General features: G+C 40.2%; 1 protein-coding gene across 1 annotated transcript in view; it reads left to right on the top strand.

The window, feature by feature from the left end:
• LOC138783007 (uncharacterized) overlaps positions 1 to 20,476 on the top strand; it is a 182,556-nt gene that overhangs the window by 127,768 nt on the left and 34,312 nt on the right. Inside the window, exons 11-13 of the mRNA XM_069957123.1 lie at positions 7,812 to 7,882; positions 13,964 to 14,074; positions 18,000 to 18,097. Of these exons, the coding sequence (XP_069813224.1) occupies positions 7,812 to 7,882; positions 13,964 to 14,074; positions 18,000 to 18,097 (280 nt within the window). The remainder of the gene's footprint in view (positions 1 to 7,811; positions 7,883 to 13,963; positions 14,075 to 17,999; positions 18,098 to 20,476) is intronic.

The raw sequence follows: 20,476 nt of genomic DNA, 5'->3' as shown, positions 1-20,476 counted from the left end.
GTTCCACACCCCAAAAATAATGATTTTTTAAAAAAAATTCTGAATAGCATGTAGAACAGATGAAACAAACTATGAGAAACAGCTGAATATGTCATATTATAAGTTACTGTACAGTATAGCAATCAGCATGTGGCGTAAAATGTATAGCAAGGGCATAAACCTGAAAAACAGCAGCAGTTTGTAGATACAGGATGGAACTGCAGATTCCCATAATGCAGTAGAGTAGTACAAGAGGCTAGAATAGAGAAGCAGGGCTGCTGTCAGAGGTTTGTGGGGTCACATGACGGCAATGGGGAAGGGGTGTGTGTTTAGCATGGACCAATCAGGAAGTGAGAATCACATAGCTGTGCAGGAAGACAGTGACAGAAACCTTTCTATACAGCAGTGTGTATGGCTGAGTGTAAGTGCAGGCACATTATAGCAGCAATGTGTACAGCTGAGTTTAAGTGCAGGCACATTATAGCAGGAATGGAGAGGATGGGAAACACAAGGGTTGACAGAGACTGCAGAGAGCATGAAGGAATGAGCAGTACATATATGGGCACATAAAGGCAGCACTCTCTGTCCGAACAGAAAGGGGTTACAGCTATGAGATTACCTCCACAGTCCTGTCCCCTGATACAAGCCCCAGCCTGAAGTGGATCTGCTATGATTTGGAAGGTGAGAGATACTTCCTGGGTCAGAGTACTGTGCTGTAGACCAGGCTATGCAGACCATGCCCATCCCCCCTTCCCACTCCCACTCAGTACAGGGAGCTCTTAAACCAAAGCAATGCTCTTAAACCAAGTTACAATTTTGAAAAACTGTGAGCTCTTCTTGCAAAACACTCTTAATCCAAGTTACTCTTAAACCAAGTTACCACTGTATATACAAATGTACGTTTGCTGTAGCTGTATCCTGCATTTTGAGTTCGTATTCGCCGAACATTCACAAGAAATAATGAATGTTTAGTAGAAGTGTAAGTTTCGGTCTACGCGCATGCATAAATTACGCAGTTGCATATGCTTTGATCCTCACACATGCGTACAGATTATCAGGTGCAAAGCGTAAAAAAGCATTTACGTACATTTTGGTCTAGAGTTAGGCACAACTCAATAAGTATGCCTGCAATGCCTGCGATCCCGGGTGCATAGTTGCGATCCCGGGAATCTGCGGGCAGGATCTTCCAGGGAATTCAAGATACGTTCCCTGGATTTCCAGGGAACGTATCTTGAATTCCCTGGAAGATCCCGGCCGCAGATTCCCGGGAGCGCAACTATGCACCCGGGATTGCAATCATCGCACTGGAGTGAGTGGCTTTCGGACCGAAAAAGCTCATCTCTACTATTCACATGTTCAGTAGATTACAAGGACGCAAACCAATGCTGAAAAAAAGGACATGTGGACCTAGATTTCTTTTTACGCCTCCTCTCATAGAAATCAATGGGATCCGCAATTTTTTATGGATTTTGACGTGTTATAATTGACATGTTAAAAAAAAAAAAGGATTTACAGATATATGGATGCACTACATATGCCCAATCCATAATTATTAGCAGATTGTATGGGTGGATAGCGGGAGAAATCTACGGACTTGAAAAAAATACTGAACGTGTGCATAAGGCCTAGGAAGGATGAGCGTGCACCCCTTCTAGTGGCCAGATCTCTACTGCATGCAGAGATAACACATGCTGCTCTATGTGGCTAGGCCTGAAGGCTAGTGGCAGTGAGTGAATGCACAGCAGCTGGGATGCTCGACTGCCATAGTTCTGCCACTTTGAAGTGTCCACTGCTGTCCTGAAAGAAGGCATCATTTTACAACACTCATCCACCGAAACAGTCAATAGCATCTGCTATTGAGAGCTTCAATGCTGTAACATGTGCCAGATATTGTAACAGCAGTAGTCGTTAGTCCACTGTTCCACTAATAGTGATGGCGAAAGCTGCTCCAGGGGAGTGAAGTCTAAGGGGCCGCTTGTTTTCACCAGCGCCCAGTGCAAGGTCGGATGGACTTGCTGGAGCAGGTGACCCCCAGGTCTCTACCCCTGGCGTGGCTTGCTAGCGTGAGGTGCAGCAGGAGACACATAGACAGGCAGACTGGATTGCAGCAGAACTTACAGCTGGAACTTAGCCAACAGTGACAAAGGGTAGGATGCAAGATTTCAATAGCAAAGGCTCCAACAGCAGAGCCAGGTGAAGAGTAGCCACTCAAGAGCGCACTTGCTGTATAAATTCAATTCAGCCAGCATGCATGTGCCAACAGCGGAGGAGAGGAGCAGGAGCAAGTATCCGTGGGTTGCTGGAGGGCTTGAGAGATGGCAGCGGGTGTGAAACATATGGTGAAAGTTAAATGCCTTGCCTGACAATTACCATTTTGGCGTTATGAAATTTCCCCTTTTTTTCACTGTAATAGCTCCTGCCGCTAGAACCTATTCTCTGTAATACTACTACTAATATAGCTGCAGTCCTTCTCCTATTATAATGCAGTTCGTTTCAGTTTGGTACAAAACAAACCCGAACCTTGTGGTAAAGTTCTGCAAATCGATCACACTCGATCAGACCGAACTTTTCAAAAGTTCACTCATCTCTAGTTATGTGGCTTCAATCTGTGGCACAAATAAATTTCTGGATTAAAATTTCTTTCCAAAAACCCTGAAACCTGGACTTCTATGTAGTATTTACTTTTATCTTTGACTTAAAAAAAAAAAAAAAGAATAAAAAACCAAGTTGCATCAAAAACTGCATCAAACCTGCGCTGTGTAGACAAAGCTTAAACTTATCCTTTTAGGTAATTTCGCTTCCAATACTGTCCTTTTTAATTCTTTGGACAACACTTCTTTGAACTTTTCATTAGGATCAGATTTTACACCACCTTTTCACATCAGCATTTTTGCTGGTGTACATTACATTGTTTTCCTATCTTTTTTTAAAACCTCACTTTATAATTTTTTTTTTACTTTATTGTAGTTTATGAAAAAGGTTTGCGGTCACCTATCTTTTGTGCTGTATTTTTCCAGTATTTGTATGTCTAATATGAACCCAGCACCTGCAAGCTGCTTGCTCATGTTACCCTGCATACTTTTTGACATCTAAAACAATCTTACTAGGTTTCTGATGCACCTGTTCTCAGCAGCTAATTTACTTGGCACACCGAGGTAGTTTCTTCACATTAAGTATTTGTATTTTGGCATCTACAGATACTGACTAACCTGTGGCTGTGATCAAGCTTAAGAAACATGAGTATCAATGTTAGAGAGTTGGCAAATGATAAACTTCAGATTTTGGCCAAGGCTTTGATTCATGCTTTAGATCATATGCATTAGATGGAGCATTTCAAGCAACCTGTCTTTAATCATCCTGCCAGGGATATAATCATTTAAAAGGATTATGAGAAATTCTGAGAATAGTGAACTTGTACATGTGATTGGTTGAGTGCAAGGTGATGTCTTCCTGTATATAGGAAAAAATATATAGGTTATGTTATATACAGGGATACCTCTGTTCTCGAACTTAATTGGTTCAGGAGAGCATTTTGAGAACCGAACAGTGTCTTCCCATAGGAAATAATGTAAATGTGTTTAATTGGTTCCAGCACCCACCAATAATTACCTACAGTACTCTTTTATTACATTGAAAAGTGCCCAGTGCAATCATTACAGTACAGTACAGCACTATACTGTACAGTACATTATACACAAGAAACATTCAACAAAACCAGCAATTATAATATAGTAGTCACCAACTACTCACTTATCCTTTACTGTTTAGAGCCCCCCCCCCAATCCCAGCATTGTAAGGCATGGGAGATGGTGGTGCACTGACTGTACTACTACTGTACTATATATGCACTCCAGCAGTCGTATACAGTATTGTAAGGGATGGGAGATGGTGGTGCACTGACGGTACTACTGTACTGTATATGCACTCCAGCAATCTTATATAGTAGTTTAAAGGATGGGAGATGGTGGTGCACTGACTGTACTACTACTGTACTGTATATGCACTCCAGCAATCTTATACAGTACTGTACAGGATGGGGGATGGTGGTGCACTAACTGTACTACTACTGTACTGTATATGCACTCCAGCAGTCTAATACAGTACTGTACAGGATGGGAGATGGTGGTGCACTGACTGTACTACTAGTGTACTGTATATGCACTCCAGCAGTCTTATACAGGATGGGAGATGGTGGTGCACTGCCTGTACTGCTACTGTATGGTATATGCACTCCAGCAGTCTTATACAGTACTGTACAGGATAAGAGAGACGGTGGTGCACTGACTGTACTACTACTGATTGTATATGCACTCCAGCAGTCTTATACAGGATGGGAGATGGTGGTGCACTGCCTGTACTGCTACTGTATGGTATATGCACTCCAGCAGTCTTATACAGTACTGTACAGGATGGGAGATGGTGGTGCACTGACTGTACTACTGTACTGTATATGCACTCCAGCAGTCTTACATAGTATTTTAAAGGATGGGAGATGGTGGTGCACTGACTGTACTACTACTGTACTGTATATGCACTCCAGCAGTCTTATACAGGATGGTGGTGCACTGCCTGTACTGCTACTGTATGGTACATGCACTCCAGCAGTCTTATACAGTACTGTACTGTATGTGAAGCCTTACCAGTGCTAAACTCACCAGGTACAACCCACCATCGACGCTCGCAAAAACGTTCAGATACCGAGTACTTCAAGACTGGGGGCCAGAAAAGTGTTTGATAAACAACCAAGTGTTTTAAAATCAAAGCAAACTTTCTTTGAAAATACAGTTTGAATTCCAAGCAGTTTGAGAACTGAGGTACCACTGTATATATACACAATTCTAGCCAAAAAGACAGTGAATGCAGCTTAAATTTTTGCTTAAATACGTATAACTTTTGGTGCTGCCATCGCACACAGCAGCTCTTTTGGTACACTGCAACTGTAGTTTGTAAGCCAGAGCCAGTAGTGGATCCAGCAGGAAGCAGAAGTGCATGGCTTTCTTGTATATTTCCCATTCCTTTTTAATCCACTCTTAGTTTTTGCTTAAAAATTGCAGTGGCAGTGTTCCAAAAATCAGCTGTGTGTGATGGCAGCCTAAAGACACCAAAAGGCATATGTATTTTAGCAAAAATAAAGCTGCACGCACTTAGGAAATATTCAGGGTAAAACAGACTGTTTTAGGTCTTATGGGGGGTTCACACTGAGAAATCTGCGTGGAGAAGTTCCCGCTGATTACATCGCTCGCCCCAGCGCGGCATAGACTACGTTCTATGCACAGGTGGATTGCACCGTCCGCTGAAAGAATTGACATCTCAATTCTTTCGGCGGATGTCGGAATCTGCCTGTGCATAGAATGTAGTCTATGGCACAGGCGGAGATGCAAACAGGGGAGAGCGACAAAATCTGTGAGAACCTCTCTGTGCAAATTCCTCAGTGTGAACCCACTCTTATATAGATCTTGAGGAGGCAGTATGTGACATACGGATTCAACAGGCACCAAAAAGAAAAAGTCATACATCACCCATTCAGAAATAAGCACAGATAGGTCCCTACTAATTCATAAAACTTAACTTTTAATCAATATACTAAAACTGATGAAACAAAAACCTTGTGTACCAAAACACCTCCACCATCTAAAATCAGGCATATATAGCCTCAAATATCATTGCATGCAAATAGATCAGAATACACACCGCTTGTAAACAATAACAGTAGGTCTACAGTGTGTACCTTATCATCGAGCAGGTAAACAATTCCACTGGTATCCTTGGGAGCACCTGACCCTATAGGTCCCTATTGGGTGCACCACAACTACCCTTGCTCGCTCAGGGACTGTCGGAGTTATCGCCCTAGAAAGGGCGGCCCCTGCCCCGTACTAGTCTATACCACAATCCCTACAAAACCCCTACCTATGCTCCCGACACCGTGTTTCATTCCGATAATCATCAGGGGAGAATCACATCAAATTGGGGTAGAAATATACACAATACCGCTAACACATAAGATACAGCGGCAGTATCATCACAAAAAGAGCGTCCTGAGAGTACTCAGAGACGCTAACTCACGTGGACCTCAAGTCGTCCATTGCATGCGGACTTAAGCGTATGCCATACGCTTAAGTCCGCATGCAATGGACGACTTAAGCGTATGCCATACGCTTAAGTCCGCATGCAATGGACGACTTGAGGTCCACGTGAGTTAGCGTCTCTGAGCACTCTCAGGACGCTCTTTTTGTGATGATACCGCCGCTGTATCTTATGTGTTAGCGGTATTGTGTATATTTCTACCCCAATTTGATGTGATTCTCCCCTGATGATTATCGGAATGAAACACGGTGTCGGGAGCATAGGTAGGGGTTTTGTAGGGATTGTGGTATAGACTAGTAGGGGGCAGGGGCCGCCCTTTCTAGGGCGATAACTCCGACAGTCCCTGAGCGAGCAGGGGTAGTTGTGGTGCACCCAATAGGGACCTATAGGGTCAGGTGCTCCCAAGGATACCAGTGGAATTGTTTACCTGCTCGATGATAAGGTACACACTGTAGACCTACTGTTATTGTTTACAAGCGGTGTGTATTCTGATCTATTTGCATGCAATGATATTTGAGGCTATATATGCCTGATTTTAGATGGTGGAGGTGTTTTGGTACACAAGGTTTTTGTTTCATCAGTTTTAGTATATTGATTAAAAGTTAAGTTTTATGAATTAGTAGGGACCTATCTGTGCTTATTTTTGACTATTACTTGGTCTATTGATTTTGGTCTGGTTATCGAGACTATACTGTGCTTATTTTCATCACCCATTCAGGCCCAGCACTAGGGATTTTGAGAATTAGGGAGGCATTGGCATTAGTGCAAAGAGTTGAGGACACCGCAAGGGAAAGAGGGCACTTGTATGCCAGTGGGAATTAAAACACGTTTTTCATATTTGAGCAAGCAGCTTTACCATCCAAGAACTGCTGACAAGTTCCCTTTAAGGATGTTGACAGGCTATTTACTTTTTCTCATTTGAGTGGTTTGCGCATAAATCTGGGTCTTCTGTGGCGTATGCCAGGGGTGCAGATGACAAATCTGTCCCCCTGTTCTGTATGTGATGACAGTATAAAGATAGGACAATAAGGGCTTAGTCTCCCCTTACCTGTTAAATGACCTCTACATAGGTCACAGAGAATGCTTACAAAGTTGTCTCAAAAAATAGGATGTGAAGATGTTCATTGTGTCTATGCCCATTGGGCTTGCTGTAAAGCAAATCACTAATTGCTGTTAAAACCAGCTCAAGCAAGATGGCTGCCTTTAAAATAATGTACTAAAAAAAACTATTAGAAAATAGAAACAAATGAGAAAAAAGAACAAATGTCAGTATCTGTGTCTAAACAGTACTAAAAAAAAAATCTAGGCAATACATCCTCTTTTTTTTACTGATTCAGAATAAAAGTTTTAACTTGATATAAAATATCTAAGCATTGCCACCCAAAAGCTTTTAAATGCAGTAGCATTTACTATACCAGTTTACATTTTGTGTTATATTAAGTCAGCAGATACGAAAGGTTGAAGAACAAAATCAGCTTCCCTGCATCTCAGAAGGCTATTTACAAGTCTTACATGCTAAGCATCTTTTTAGCTGAATTGACTTGGTGCCCTCCGCCAGGTGAAAAGGCTTCCTTACAAACCTAAATCAAAATTATGCCCAAAAGGGGCAGTAATTCCCTATTGCAGTCTGAATTGCTGTCCTTATAATGAACTCTGTAATGCAAAAGGATGTCTTTATGTAAAACAAAATACAAGTGAAAAAGGCTTCCTTCATTGATTATTGCATACTTTTTGTCCTCTTTTTTTAGTCGACTTTTTGGCAAAATACTGCATCTTCAGCCAGGAGAAGTTGGCTGAGTATAAAAGGGCTTTTGAAGCGGTAAGTGTAAATTCAGTCTCCTTTTCTTTTCCTTTTCTCTCCCCTCCCCCTTCACTCCTTCTATGTCTGTAGACAGTTAAGCAGAAATAATAAGCACCGCTGCTTGTGGTACACGTCCCATGAATTACTTGAACATCAAATGTAACTTTAGAATGGAGGCACACTTTATTCTTTTTGTACAACTGTTCCCCAATCCATTCTTTATTTACATGTCGTGAGCCTGAGTGATGCACATCCATTTAGAACACACACAAAAAAAAGAAGAGGCCATTAAACAAATTAAAAGGAGTGGGGATGACTAATACAGTACTCTTGGAATCTGCAATTTCATTAGTCAGACTATAATACACAATAGCTGCACTGAAACAGGAGGCTAGTCTCAACTGCTCTCAAAATACCATCTTCTATTAAATTATGGTAATAAACTTAGTATACGTTAGTACGAAGGTATATTTACACACGGACCATTAGTTACAGCATTTGCCACTGAAAATCAGTTTCAGTCATTTGAATGGAGTTGTTTTTGCAGCATATAAATTTCTGCAAACCTATTAAGGTTAAAGGAGCAGTTGCAGAAATGTCAAATGCATTCAGTGTGAATATACCTTTAATATCTACTATTAGAGATGAGTGAACCGGGTTCAGGTTTGAGTCGATCCAAACCTGAACGTTCAGTATTTGATTAGCTGGGGCTGCTGAACTTGGATAAAGCCCTAAGGTTGTCTGGAAAACATGGATACAGCCAATGACTATATCCATGTTTTCCACATAGCCTTAGGGCTTTATCTAAGTTCAGCAGCCACCGCTAATCAAATGCCGAAAGTTTGGGTTTGGATCGACTCGAGCATGCTCCAGGTTCGCTCATCTCTATCTACTATACTATTGTTTTTTTTCATATTTGAAAATTTGTATTTGCAAATGTACAGTAAGTATGTAGATTTGTCTCCATATAGACCACTTTATTATTATGGGCTATAGGGAGCACAATCACTACACCTAAAGGCTATGTCCCCATATGTTTGGTCAGTATTTTGCAACCAAAACCAAAAGTGGATTGAAAAAACAGAAAGGTTATTTTCACACACTGTTAAGTGGATAGCCTTATGCAGTGTCGGACTGAAGTGCCTTGGGCCCACCAGGGGAAATCATTCTTGGGGCCCACCCTTCAGCCACCGCACTTATCAATGGTAACATTAATAAGGGTACATTAACACGGCGTGATATGGGGCAGTGTAGGGCTGCAAACGATTGCTAATCAGCAGGGCAGGAATATATAGAGATGTGCTGCCGACAGCAATGATTTTTACAGCCGCACAAAAGATCGAATCAGAAGACTATCGGGCATTTGCGTGTCAGCTGATCTCTGACACTTTTACATGGGGCTTCCTAGGAGCCCTTGTTACCTATAATTGGCCGATGTAATTGGGCTATAAGACAATTTCCTTTGTATGATAATGTATACTTAGATACAAAAGTCATACAGCTACCAATGACACCAGTATATAAAGAGCAAATATCCCCACACATATTACCGCCATACTGTTACTGATCAGATCCTGTATACTGAGAGTACCAATAATACCAGTATATCAGATGGAAATATTATCACCATACATATTACCGCCATACTGTTACTGACCAAATCCTGTATACCAATAATACCACTATACAAGGGGGAATGTAAGTGCTTGTTTTTTACAGGAATAGTTGTACTTTGTAATGGCGTCATTCATTTTACCATAACATGTATCATGGAATTCCAAATATATTATTTATGAAGATATAAATAGGTGAAATTGTAAAAAAGAATGCAATATGGTAACGTTTGGGGGGTTCCTGTGTCTACATAACACACTATATGGTAACAGCGACATTATACTATTATTCTATAGGTCAGCCCGAACACAACCATATGCAGGTTACACAGATTCTCTAATGTTATATATGTATTTTTTTTTTTTAAATCCTTTTTTTTGGCAATTAAATATTAATAAAATGGGCCTATTGTGACGCTTATAACAGTTTTATTTTTTCACCTACGGGGCTGTATGGGGTGTAATTTTTTCCGCCATGATCTCTAGTTTTTATTAATACCATATTTGTGAAGATCGGATGTTTTGATCACTTTTTATTGATTTTTTTTAATATATAATGTAACATAAAATCGGTAATCCGCGCACTTTTTTCCCTCTTTTCTTCTACGCCGTTCACCGTTCGCAATGACGCTTGTTATATTTTAATAGATCGGACAATTACGCACGCTACGGTATATTATATGTTTATCTATTTATTATTTTTATATGTTTTATTTATATAATAGGATAGGGGGGGAGATTTCAACTTGGGGGAGGGGTTTTGGGGTAGTGTAATAGTGTTTTGGGGGACTTTTACATACAGTACTTTGATTTCTACACTGAGGATTGCTATGCCATAGGCATAGCATCGATCAGTGTTATTGGCGATCTGCTCATTGAGCCTGCCTGTGCAGGCTCAGTGTAGCAGATCGCCGATCGGACCGCACGGAGGCAGGTGAGAGACCTCCGGCGGTCCGTTTTACCGATCTGGACCCCCGCAGTCACACTGCGGGGGTCCCGATCGGTAAGTGACAGGGGACTCCCCCTGTCACTTACACTTAAACGCCGCACCGCGAACGCAGCGTGTCATTACCGGTCAGGTCCCGGCTGCCGACTGCAGCCGGCCCCCACCTCCTATGAAGCGCACTCCACTCCGGAGCGCGCTTCATAGCGGGAGAAACACCCAGGACGTAGAGTTACGTCATGGGTCGTCTGGGGACAGACTTCCATGACGTAACCCTACGTCCAGGGTCGTCTAGGGGTTAAAGCCCCTATTACATGGGGCGACTTGAGGAGCAAATGAGCGCTGTCAGCTCTCTCGCTGTTCCCCGCTCGCTGCCGCCGCTATTACGTGCTGTGGCAGCAAAAGGGTAAGTGCAGGGGAGGCAGGGGGGAGGTGCGGTGGGACTGCCCAGGTGAGCGCTAGATCATCCGGGCAGCCCATAGAGGATGGCGGTCTGCTGCCGCTGCTCCTATTCCACGGAGCGCTGGCAGCAGATCGCTGCTATATGAGTCGTTTGTCTTTAAACATGTTAAAAGACAAATGACTGCAACGATCAGCCGACATCGTTCATGTCAGCTGATCGTTGCCTTCTATTACACGAAACGATTAACAGCCGTAATCGCCGAATACAGCCGATAATCGTTCCGTGTAAAAGGACCTTAACTCATTACATATATCCTAATTGCCTTTTCTTTGGCTGCCCTACGTATGGACTGATAAGATTTCTGTTTAAAAGTAGACTAACTACCCAGAGCTGGTTGCACTAAAGAGGCATGCACCTGAATTCTTTTTGAATTGAGATAAGGTTACAAAAATGAGCAACGAGGATTAGGTTATGTTCACACATTGTCTTTTTTTTAGACATTTGAAGGCTGTCATTTGTTTATCCAAATTACGGCTGTTATCACACAACAAAAGCCATCATTATTATGTATGTAACGTCCGTTATTTGGCCTCAAAAGGGCCAAAAAAATACAATGTGGGAACATAGCCTTACTGTGTTTTATTGGGAGTAACACAACCTTCTTATGTAGGGAATATTATATTGGGTATAAACAGATATATAATTCTGCTACTTCTACATTGTTTTAAAATTTCTTCTACATCTTGCCCAGACCAGTTCTTCCCTTTGGCTTTGACAGTACAAAACAGTACTTTTTCTCACTGCTTTTATTCTAAAAGTAAGGATAGGATATAATTTGTAAACACTTAAGTAATTTCACAATGATATTATGTGATGTATTATGAAATGGAATAATTTAGAGATCGTGAAACCCTCTGCGATTGTGAGTTATAGTTGGGGTAAGCATGTGGCAGTGCACTTCAATCCAACTGACAACGCCCTATTACACCAAAAGATGTCTGACATTATCTTACAGATTTTTTCAGCCAAAGCCAGGAATGGATTTGAAAAGAGGAGAAATCTCAGTCTTATCTTTACGACATGTTCTCCATTTATAGTCCTTTCCTGACTTTGGCTGAAAAAATCTGTCAGATAATCTGTCTGACATCTTTTGGTGTAATAGAGCACATAGCAGGAGTCAGGTTCCATTAAGAGTCTATGTAGCCCAACTCCGACAGACAGAGTGGGCAGCTGGTGGGACAGAAAAGTGTGCAACAAGTATGCTCCCCCTGACGATTACTAATGGTCAGAGTGGGCCTTTGGACTGAGACCTGGTGACAGGCTGTAGACCCCCCCGCTAGAGCCCCCTATACTTACCTGATCGCGAATGAATGGATCGTCGGACATGCTCAACTAAGTGCATTCTCTTCTCCTCCCTTTCCTCACTGCAGGAAATGGATTTTATAAAAGTCTATAGAGCTGGTCTCCAGCGACAAGGAGAGAGTTGGGGAGAGCAGAGACTAGCTGGAGTTTTCTTCCAGTGTGGTCCCTAGTAATTCAGATGGCTTTCAGTACCCCCATACTGATTGGTCAAAATGTTTAGGCTGTGTTCCCACCACCTCTTTTAAAGCTGACAGCTGCATTTAAATAGTGGTGGTGCCCCCGTCCCTGGTGTCTAGTAAGGGGAATCTCCCCTCTGCGATGCGATTGCGGAGGGGAGATCCGTTGTAATGAGCCGGCCGGGGATCAGTGTCGGAATGATGATTACATTCCTGATCTTGCAAGGTAAACGGCGTAAGCGCAAAAACCCGCCAAAGTGCAAAATTGCGCATTTTTGTTTACATTAAATCCAGAAAAAAATTGATAAAAAGTGATCAAAAAGTTGCATATACGCAAACAAGGTACCAAAAGAAAGAACAGATTGCGGCGCAAAAAACGACACCTTGCACAGTCCCATAGACCAAACAATAAAAGCGTTATAAGGATGGGAATAGAGCGATTTTAAACACATTTATTTTTTTTAAAAGGTTTAAATTTTTTAAAAGCCATCAAATATTATAAAAGTTATACAAGTTCCATATCATTGTAATCGTACTAACTTGTATAATCGTACTAACACATATAAATTCCGTTTTTTCAGCATATTTTATAGAAAAAATTAAGTCTGTATTTGCAAAGTATAATTGCTGTCACAGGGGGAAATATGCAAGCACAGTGGCCTTTTAAACATGAGGAAAGAAAAACGAAAGCGCAAAATGAAAACTGGCTTCATCCTTAAAGGGTTAAGGCATCAAAACAGCCATAAATAATGATCATGATTAGAGATGAGCGAACCGGGGTCGGGTTCGAGTCGATTCAAACCCGAATGTTCGGTATTTGATTAGCGGGGGCTGCTGAACTTGGATAAAGCTCTAAGGTTGTCTGGAAAACATGGATACAGCCAATGACTATATCCATGTTTTCCATATAGCCTTAGGGCTTTATCCAAGTTCAGCAGCCACCGCTAATCAAATGCCGAGGTTCGCTCATCTCCAATTATGATAGCTATTTTCCCCCTAAAAAAGATGGTTTGTGATTTTTTAAAGGACAGGGATACTTTAAGGCATGTTTATTTTAAAATGCAGCAGAATATCTGAAAGTACCAAACATTTGGTCTCGCATAACCAGCCCTATGTGTAAATTTCAACCATTAATATTTTATGGAGCAAATTTAGCTGCTGTAAGGCTGCGTTCAGACCACGTTTTTGCAATCAATTTTTTCCAAAAAAACGGATGACAAACGGATGCATTTGTGTGCATCCATTTTGATCCGTTTTTCCATTGACTTCTATTATAACAAAAATGATCAAAACTGATCTGTTTTTTTTAACGAACACAAAAATGAGTTAGACTACGTTTTTGTGTACGTAAAAAAAAATAATCCGTTTTGATCCATTTTTTTATTGGAAGTCAATGGAAAAACGGATCAAAATGATCTGTTTTTCATCCGTTTTTTGCAAAAAATGGTTAAAAAAAGCAAATTGCAAAAACCTAGTGTGAACCCAGCCATGTGTGTTTTTTATTTTTTCAGATAAATACATTTTAAAGGATATTGATCTCAATGTCTTTAGCTACCATATACACTAGTGATTTAAAATTGTATGACCATACTTTTGTTTAAGGTGGATACTGATGAGGATGGATACTTGGATTGCCTACAAGTCCTTATGGCCTTAAAAGAAATAGTTCCAGGAAATGCCCTAAGTGATGCTGAAGAATTCTATGTGTATCGGGTAAGATTATACAAATAAAGAAAAAAAGATATAGAGAGGGAGCCAAGGAGTACAAAAGGGAGGGAGGAAGAGAGAAAAAGAATGAATAGCTAAGAGGGAGGGAAAACAGGAAGAAAATAGTAAGGAGGATGGTAAAAAACAAAGGAAGGAAAGACCGCAATGAAGAAAAAGGAGGAAAATATATAGGAAGAAGGTGAGTGGAAGGAATTAGGGAGACCATGTGTTATCAGGAATTATAGAGGAAAGGAAGGAGTGAAGGAGGGTGATAAGTAGAGAAAGATGAATGTAAAAGATGAAAGAAGAGAGAGAGAAAAATGTAGGTGCTGGAAAAAATAAATGATGTATGCGATGGCAGGAGAAAGTATTTAAGGGATGGTAGGAAGCATACAAAGGTGTGTAGGAAAGAAGGAGTAAGAAAAAAGCAAAAAAGCCCCCTACACTTTTCTCACTTTTCCCCTCTATCACAGGTCCTGTGATGTCCAGTGCAGTTGGCTCACTGCTGCACCCGATCCCCTTCTCTATCTCCTGTTTAGTCACAGTCCCACTGAAACTGCCTGTTCAGCCAATTGGTGACTGAGGAGGGGCACCGCTGCAGCTACTGATTGGCTGAATAGGTAGTCCCTGCCGTATCATGACATCACAGGAGCCTGATATCCTGTGGAGGATTGATAGCGAATTAGGACCAATTCTGCAACTACAACAGCCTCTATTTTTCTGGGAAGGATTTCTACTCGTTTGTCTGTGGGGGTCTATGCCCCTTCAGCCTGAAGGGCACTTGTGAGGTCAGACATTGACGTTAGATGGAAAATATTGGCTCCAATCCATTTAAAAAGTGTTCAGTGGGGTCAGTGGTCTATGCAAGGCACTAGAGTTTCTTAACGTTAAACTTATCAGACCATTGTGTTATGCACCTCACCACATAGTTTGTTATGTTTGGATGTTTATTGTCTTTGCATTTGCCCTACTGCTGATGTCCAACAGTCTTACACACGTGTTATGTTTAGGTGCCTGTATTCTTTAGATATTTTGATAACTCCCTGTGATGCCCTGTGATTTTTACAGTATAGCTATAATTAGCATAAGATGTATAAGAACTTCTATTTCAATTTCTTTATCACAATTAGGAAAAAAAAATATCTGTAATTTTTCACTTTAACCAGTAGGTGTCAAAATGAAGTGACACTTTCTCCACTAACAATTCATCTTGGAAGTCAGCTCCAGACTATAAATTGCTATACACCATGTGGCTGCTGTAAAGAATATCCCTAAATGCTGTTAACCACAGCTCAGAAAACTCCCATTTTGCAGGAGAGTTTTGACGCGTTCTCTTAAAGGAAATTGATGCTACCATTACAAAAGCAAGGGCATTACTAGAAATCACTGAGCCCCATAGCCAACTTTTATTTTATACCCATCAGGTATACCCCTAACTAGAGACTGTATTGCAGAGACTGTAGTGTCTTGCAGGAGGCCCTGATGCGGTGGGCCCCCATAGCAGCAGCTATATTGGTAGTTACACCCCTGAACAAAAGAGAGATTACTGGAGCTATTAAAGGGCAACGCGACTAGCACTGCTACATGGCACTCTGGTAGACTTTGTTATAGGGGCACTTCAGTTACTACTGTTACAGGGGCATATAATTGAAATGAGATATAAAGTGGAAATAGGACGCTGTGTATAGGAATTGAGTGTGACACTACTGAAATTCCACATTGGGGTAGAAAAACTGATTCTGTGCTTATAGAGGGGATGAGAAGGAACTAGGCTCTGTATAATGTTTTGTCTACAATAATATTATCTAACCTTACAATATGGCTGAGTATATAATTACATTTACACGTCGGCTGCATATTCATTAGTTAATAGATGCTGCCAGAGCTTTCACACGTGCAGGCTTTCTATTTCTCTCTTCTCCTTAGGTACATGGTGGCAAAGAGCCAAGAGCACCCAATGCATGTTATAATGGGCATGTAAAGCAATCCTTCTGGTATCTTAATTCTTAATTATCCTGTAATGGCAAAGGCTGAATACTATTCAGACATCAAACAGATATCATATTACCATAAGTTGGTTTAATTTGAGTTTGTTAAGATATAAGCTAAACCAGTTGGGAGGTAATCACACTATAGTATTGGGCCAACTCTGTGTGTCATGGGCCAGTGTTCATACTTCCATTATAATACATCAATTCAGTAATGCCTGCCATTGTTGGTTAATTTCATTGACTTTATCAGAGCCATTTTGTCCATCTGTCAACATTATTGTGTACCATCCCTCAATCAGAGTAAAAGAGAATGTATTACCTTATAGGCTTTGACCTTACTGCATAAATGTCCTTTCTGTAAAATAATAATAATGAATTGGCAGAGTCCTTTATTGCTTGCTTTATTATGTGTTTGCTTTGTCTGTGGTTTCTTTTCTTATGAAATGTAAAACCACAAAGGTAACACACAGCATTTTATACCGCTTGTACGTGTGCCTCCAATAAACAGCCCTTTCATTCATTGGTTCCATGTTTTGTTTAGGACATGAAAAAAACAAGTTAAACAAAGTTTTCAAAGAGAAGGTACAGAAAGAGCGAGGTACCCGGGGTAGAGTACACATATCTGTCTACATAGACATCACCTGAGTATAATGGAGTTTTTAAGGAACACTTTGTTATTGTGAAAGCCTGAAGAGGGGGAACCAGAGTTCTGTGGGTTTGTTCTCAATACTTGAAACACAAAGGCAATTGGCTAGAAAAAAAAGAGTTTTGTTTGCGAAACAAAGCTTTGTAGGTCACAACCATAGGGTTTTCCATAGAATGGATCCATTCAGAGCAAGGAATATGAAAGGCCCTATAATTAAACTTAACATAATACTCTCTATTAGTATTTTAAAAGTACCTTGAACAAAGTTGACGTGAAAGTTCCTATCAGACTTTCATGCAAGAAAACAATTGATTGTAATGAAAGCTGGAATAGCGGGGAAAGTGAGGAGGTGGGAGATTAAGGTAAGGTCTTAGGTTTTTCAGTTCAATTCTGACAGTAGTAAAAGAAAACATAAAAGACTCAAGTGGTACCAACCCCCTCATTTCTGATGGAGTTGAAAACATTGAGCATATTCTGTTTTTAGGTGCATGTTTAAGCTTGTCATGTATCTTTTTAAGAGTACAATAACTGGTAATGTACAGTTCTACCCAGTTCTCTTCAGGATATACAGGATCCTAATGGTGTAGTTTTTCCTACTAATTTCATTTATGATTTTTTTAAATTTCCATTAAATAATATATAAAGTGCAATATAGTTAATAAAGATGTTGCATAAATTAGACAATCCTGTTTTTAAAAAGAAGCCAACCAGAAGATCCGTGTATGTTCACTGCAAAAAAAAAAGTAGTATTATATGGCAGCCATTTGAATAAGTAGCTCCTTATGAATTACTTTGATGGGCTGTGTCAGTGACTCTCTGCTCTGACTAATAGAGGGTCCTGGCCCCTGCATTGGTAGGGGCTCAATTTTATACATCTATGGCTATGGCACTGAATAAAGGAGAAGAACGCAATCATTAAGAGGTGTGTCCTAATAGTGTATCTTGTCAACAGAGATAGCCATAGTATGTTAGATCTTTTCCCCATAAAATGTGCAGCTTGCCTCTTCATTGAGCAACAAGCAAAGTAAAGCACTGGGGGTGTTCCATATGGGTATGTAATCATAATATCAAACCCCATCCAAAGCCTTTAGCTTCAGGTGCCTTGCACATGTAATTTATTTCCATGATTGCTGCTACTTAGATGATTTAATTTTAAGGCTTGTTTTGTTTACTATGCTAATGTAGCTTGTGTTTGCAACAATCAGAGCTCATTATCTCGCCATCCAAGCTCACCAGCAATCTGCTCTTGTTCAATCCTTCATCATCTCTGCTTTACCCATCTCTTCTCTTCCAGATTCTAGAGATTGTGGACTATTATGTAACAGATGGCCTAACAGACCTACGACTCTTTGCTGTGATGGCTAGCTTGGCGCAGAAAATAGCAGCACTAGAGTAAGTATTCAAAGGCATGGACGCTCATGAATTTTAACTCATTGCTTACAAAGGAATTAAACAGGGTGCAAACTGCTTCATCACTAAAAAGTGTAATTAAAAGACTTGGATAGCTCTCCAGCGCTGAGTGTCTCTTTGCACTAAGAAAAGCTGTCTCTTAATGCAAGATTAATCAAACTAGGCTTTCATTGAGCTTTCATTTATAATTGTGCTTAGCAACAAAAGAATAACTTCATTAAAGAATATAGAAGAATGCCTAGAAGAAGAAGATGGTGCCTGTTATTGCTGATTATACACATTTTAACAGCCTACCCACCATAATATCATACCCATATAATCTTTCATATATTTATAGACATAAATGTGTTCTTTACATACAGCTCTAGACCTGGTAGAGATTCTGTATATCAATAACTTTTTTAAAATGTACATTGGACATGGTGCGCACAGAATAATAATTTTGCTACAACTCGCCAGACATGTTAAAAATTTTACTTTATTAAATTTGGTCCACTTTGCAACTCCATGCCATGCCTCTTTTGTATACATTTTTAAAGCTGTTAAGGAAGATGCAACACATGTAACACATAATAAATTAGCACATTTTCTACTAGAATTTTGCTTGTTAAATCTCCCCCGAAATATTTTGAGGCTAATAACAATGACACTATTTAGTAAATGAAATATTATTAACTATGGAACAGATTCCAAAATTCCCTTCTAAGGGCACAAGTTATTACCTAGGTTTGCTATTGCCATGTTTGATAATGTTTTATAGTGCTCTATCAATTGCTAATTATCTGTGATTGATTCATTATATCAAACATTAACTTTTATGACACTTACACATGGCGGTACTGCACATGAAAAAGGAGGGATTAAAACACTTAATCTTATCTCACGGTTCCTTTTATGTCGTCTGTTTCTTTCTGCATCATCCCAGGAATTGTTCACTGTGATATCACAGGGAATTTATTGTTTTTTTTCTAGTTCTAGTTTTCTTTTTAACTACAATTTCTTACAAATGTATTTTTTAATTTGTTTAATATTATACAATCTGAAGTGGATCCCGCTGCATAAATTATAATGCAACTAGTCAGGTAAGGTTAGAGGTTTTTGGGGGGAATTTATAAAGAGCTGCGTTTTACATGCCACTCTTATCTAAAATTCTGCCAGTGTCTGCTTCACTGGATTTATTGAGAGGTGCAGACTCTGGGCAGCTGAGAGGCTGCGAGCTGGCATAAATTTTATCTACAATTTTCACCTATGTGCAAATGTAAATTGTAATAAATTTAGCACATAAAGAGGCCAAGCTTCTATTCATGCAATGTGGTTCCCCCTACCTGCCTATTGACAAGCAAGGCCCAGACTGGTGAAAAGTCACCAAAATGTTTGCTTAAAGTACAGACCTTGATAAATGCCTCCCATTGTGTTCCATACATCTATTTATTAATATAAGCAAGTGTGGGATGTGAGGTTCTGCGCTAGTAAAAAAAAAAAGGGAAGAAATGGGGTAAAACAAAGGCAGGCAAAAGGATTTTCCTAATCTCAGCACATGGCCTACCCAATGGAAATTTGCGATAAAATGTCATGTGAATGTCCTTCTAAAATTTTCTACTACAAGATGTGAAATCCAAGTTGGTACCGCTTGTGCCATCTCATTGAAACTTGCATCAGTACCACCCAAATGCTCAGGGAGTTTAAAGGGTTATAATCCTATCCAATCCATGGACAATTAAATGTAGGGCAAAACAGCTGGCCCCACACATAAGATGGCTGTTGGCTGAATACAAGTCCGACAGCTATGTCCTCCAATCCCCCAACTGTATGTGCATGTGGTTCCAATGGGTATAGAGGAGAAAACACAGATCAAAGGGATCGGGAGTTATAATAGAACATACCTGAACTTATTTTCATGAATATCTACCATTGGGGACAGCCAGGAGGCCCCCATACACATTAAATTAGCTTGGCCAGCTTAATATATCTAATCACAAAACATCACAAACAGTCTGGAACAGTTATTTCTAACCCATAGCTGTCATGGGAAGGAAAATATACAGAGAGTTAGCTATAAAATAACTTGGTTCTGTTCCTATTATTGATTGGCACCTGTTTAGACTTAAATTCATGCTCAGATGAAATTCATTCAATGCCTTCATTCAATGCCATTACGTGGCATACATGGCTTTTTTCAACAGTTATGAAGGCTAAAAGTGAGTACTAGAAACCAGTTCCAATGTACTATAATATTTCCTCCAAAAATAAAATTGTGGATTGGTTCTGAAGCTGGTGAATACAAGTAGTAAAACACAGCAGAAGAGGCTAGTGGGGCAAATAAAAAGAACAGAAATAGAAAAGGTTACAGTATCTCATTTG

The sequence above is a fragment of the Dendropsophus ebraccatus genome, chromosome 1 (genome assembly GCF_027789765.1).
Source record: "Dendropsophus ebraccatus isolate aDenEbr1 chromosome 1, aDenEbr1.pat, whole genome shotgun sequence".
Classification (NCBI taxonomy): domain Eukaryota; kingdom Metazoa; phylum Chordata; class Amphibia; order Anura; family Hylidae; genus Dendropsophus; species Dendropsophus ebraccatus.
The sequence above is the reverse complement of the archived record's forward strand: the minus strand, read 5'-3'. Positions and strand labels throughout refer to the sequence as shown.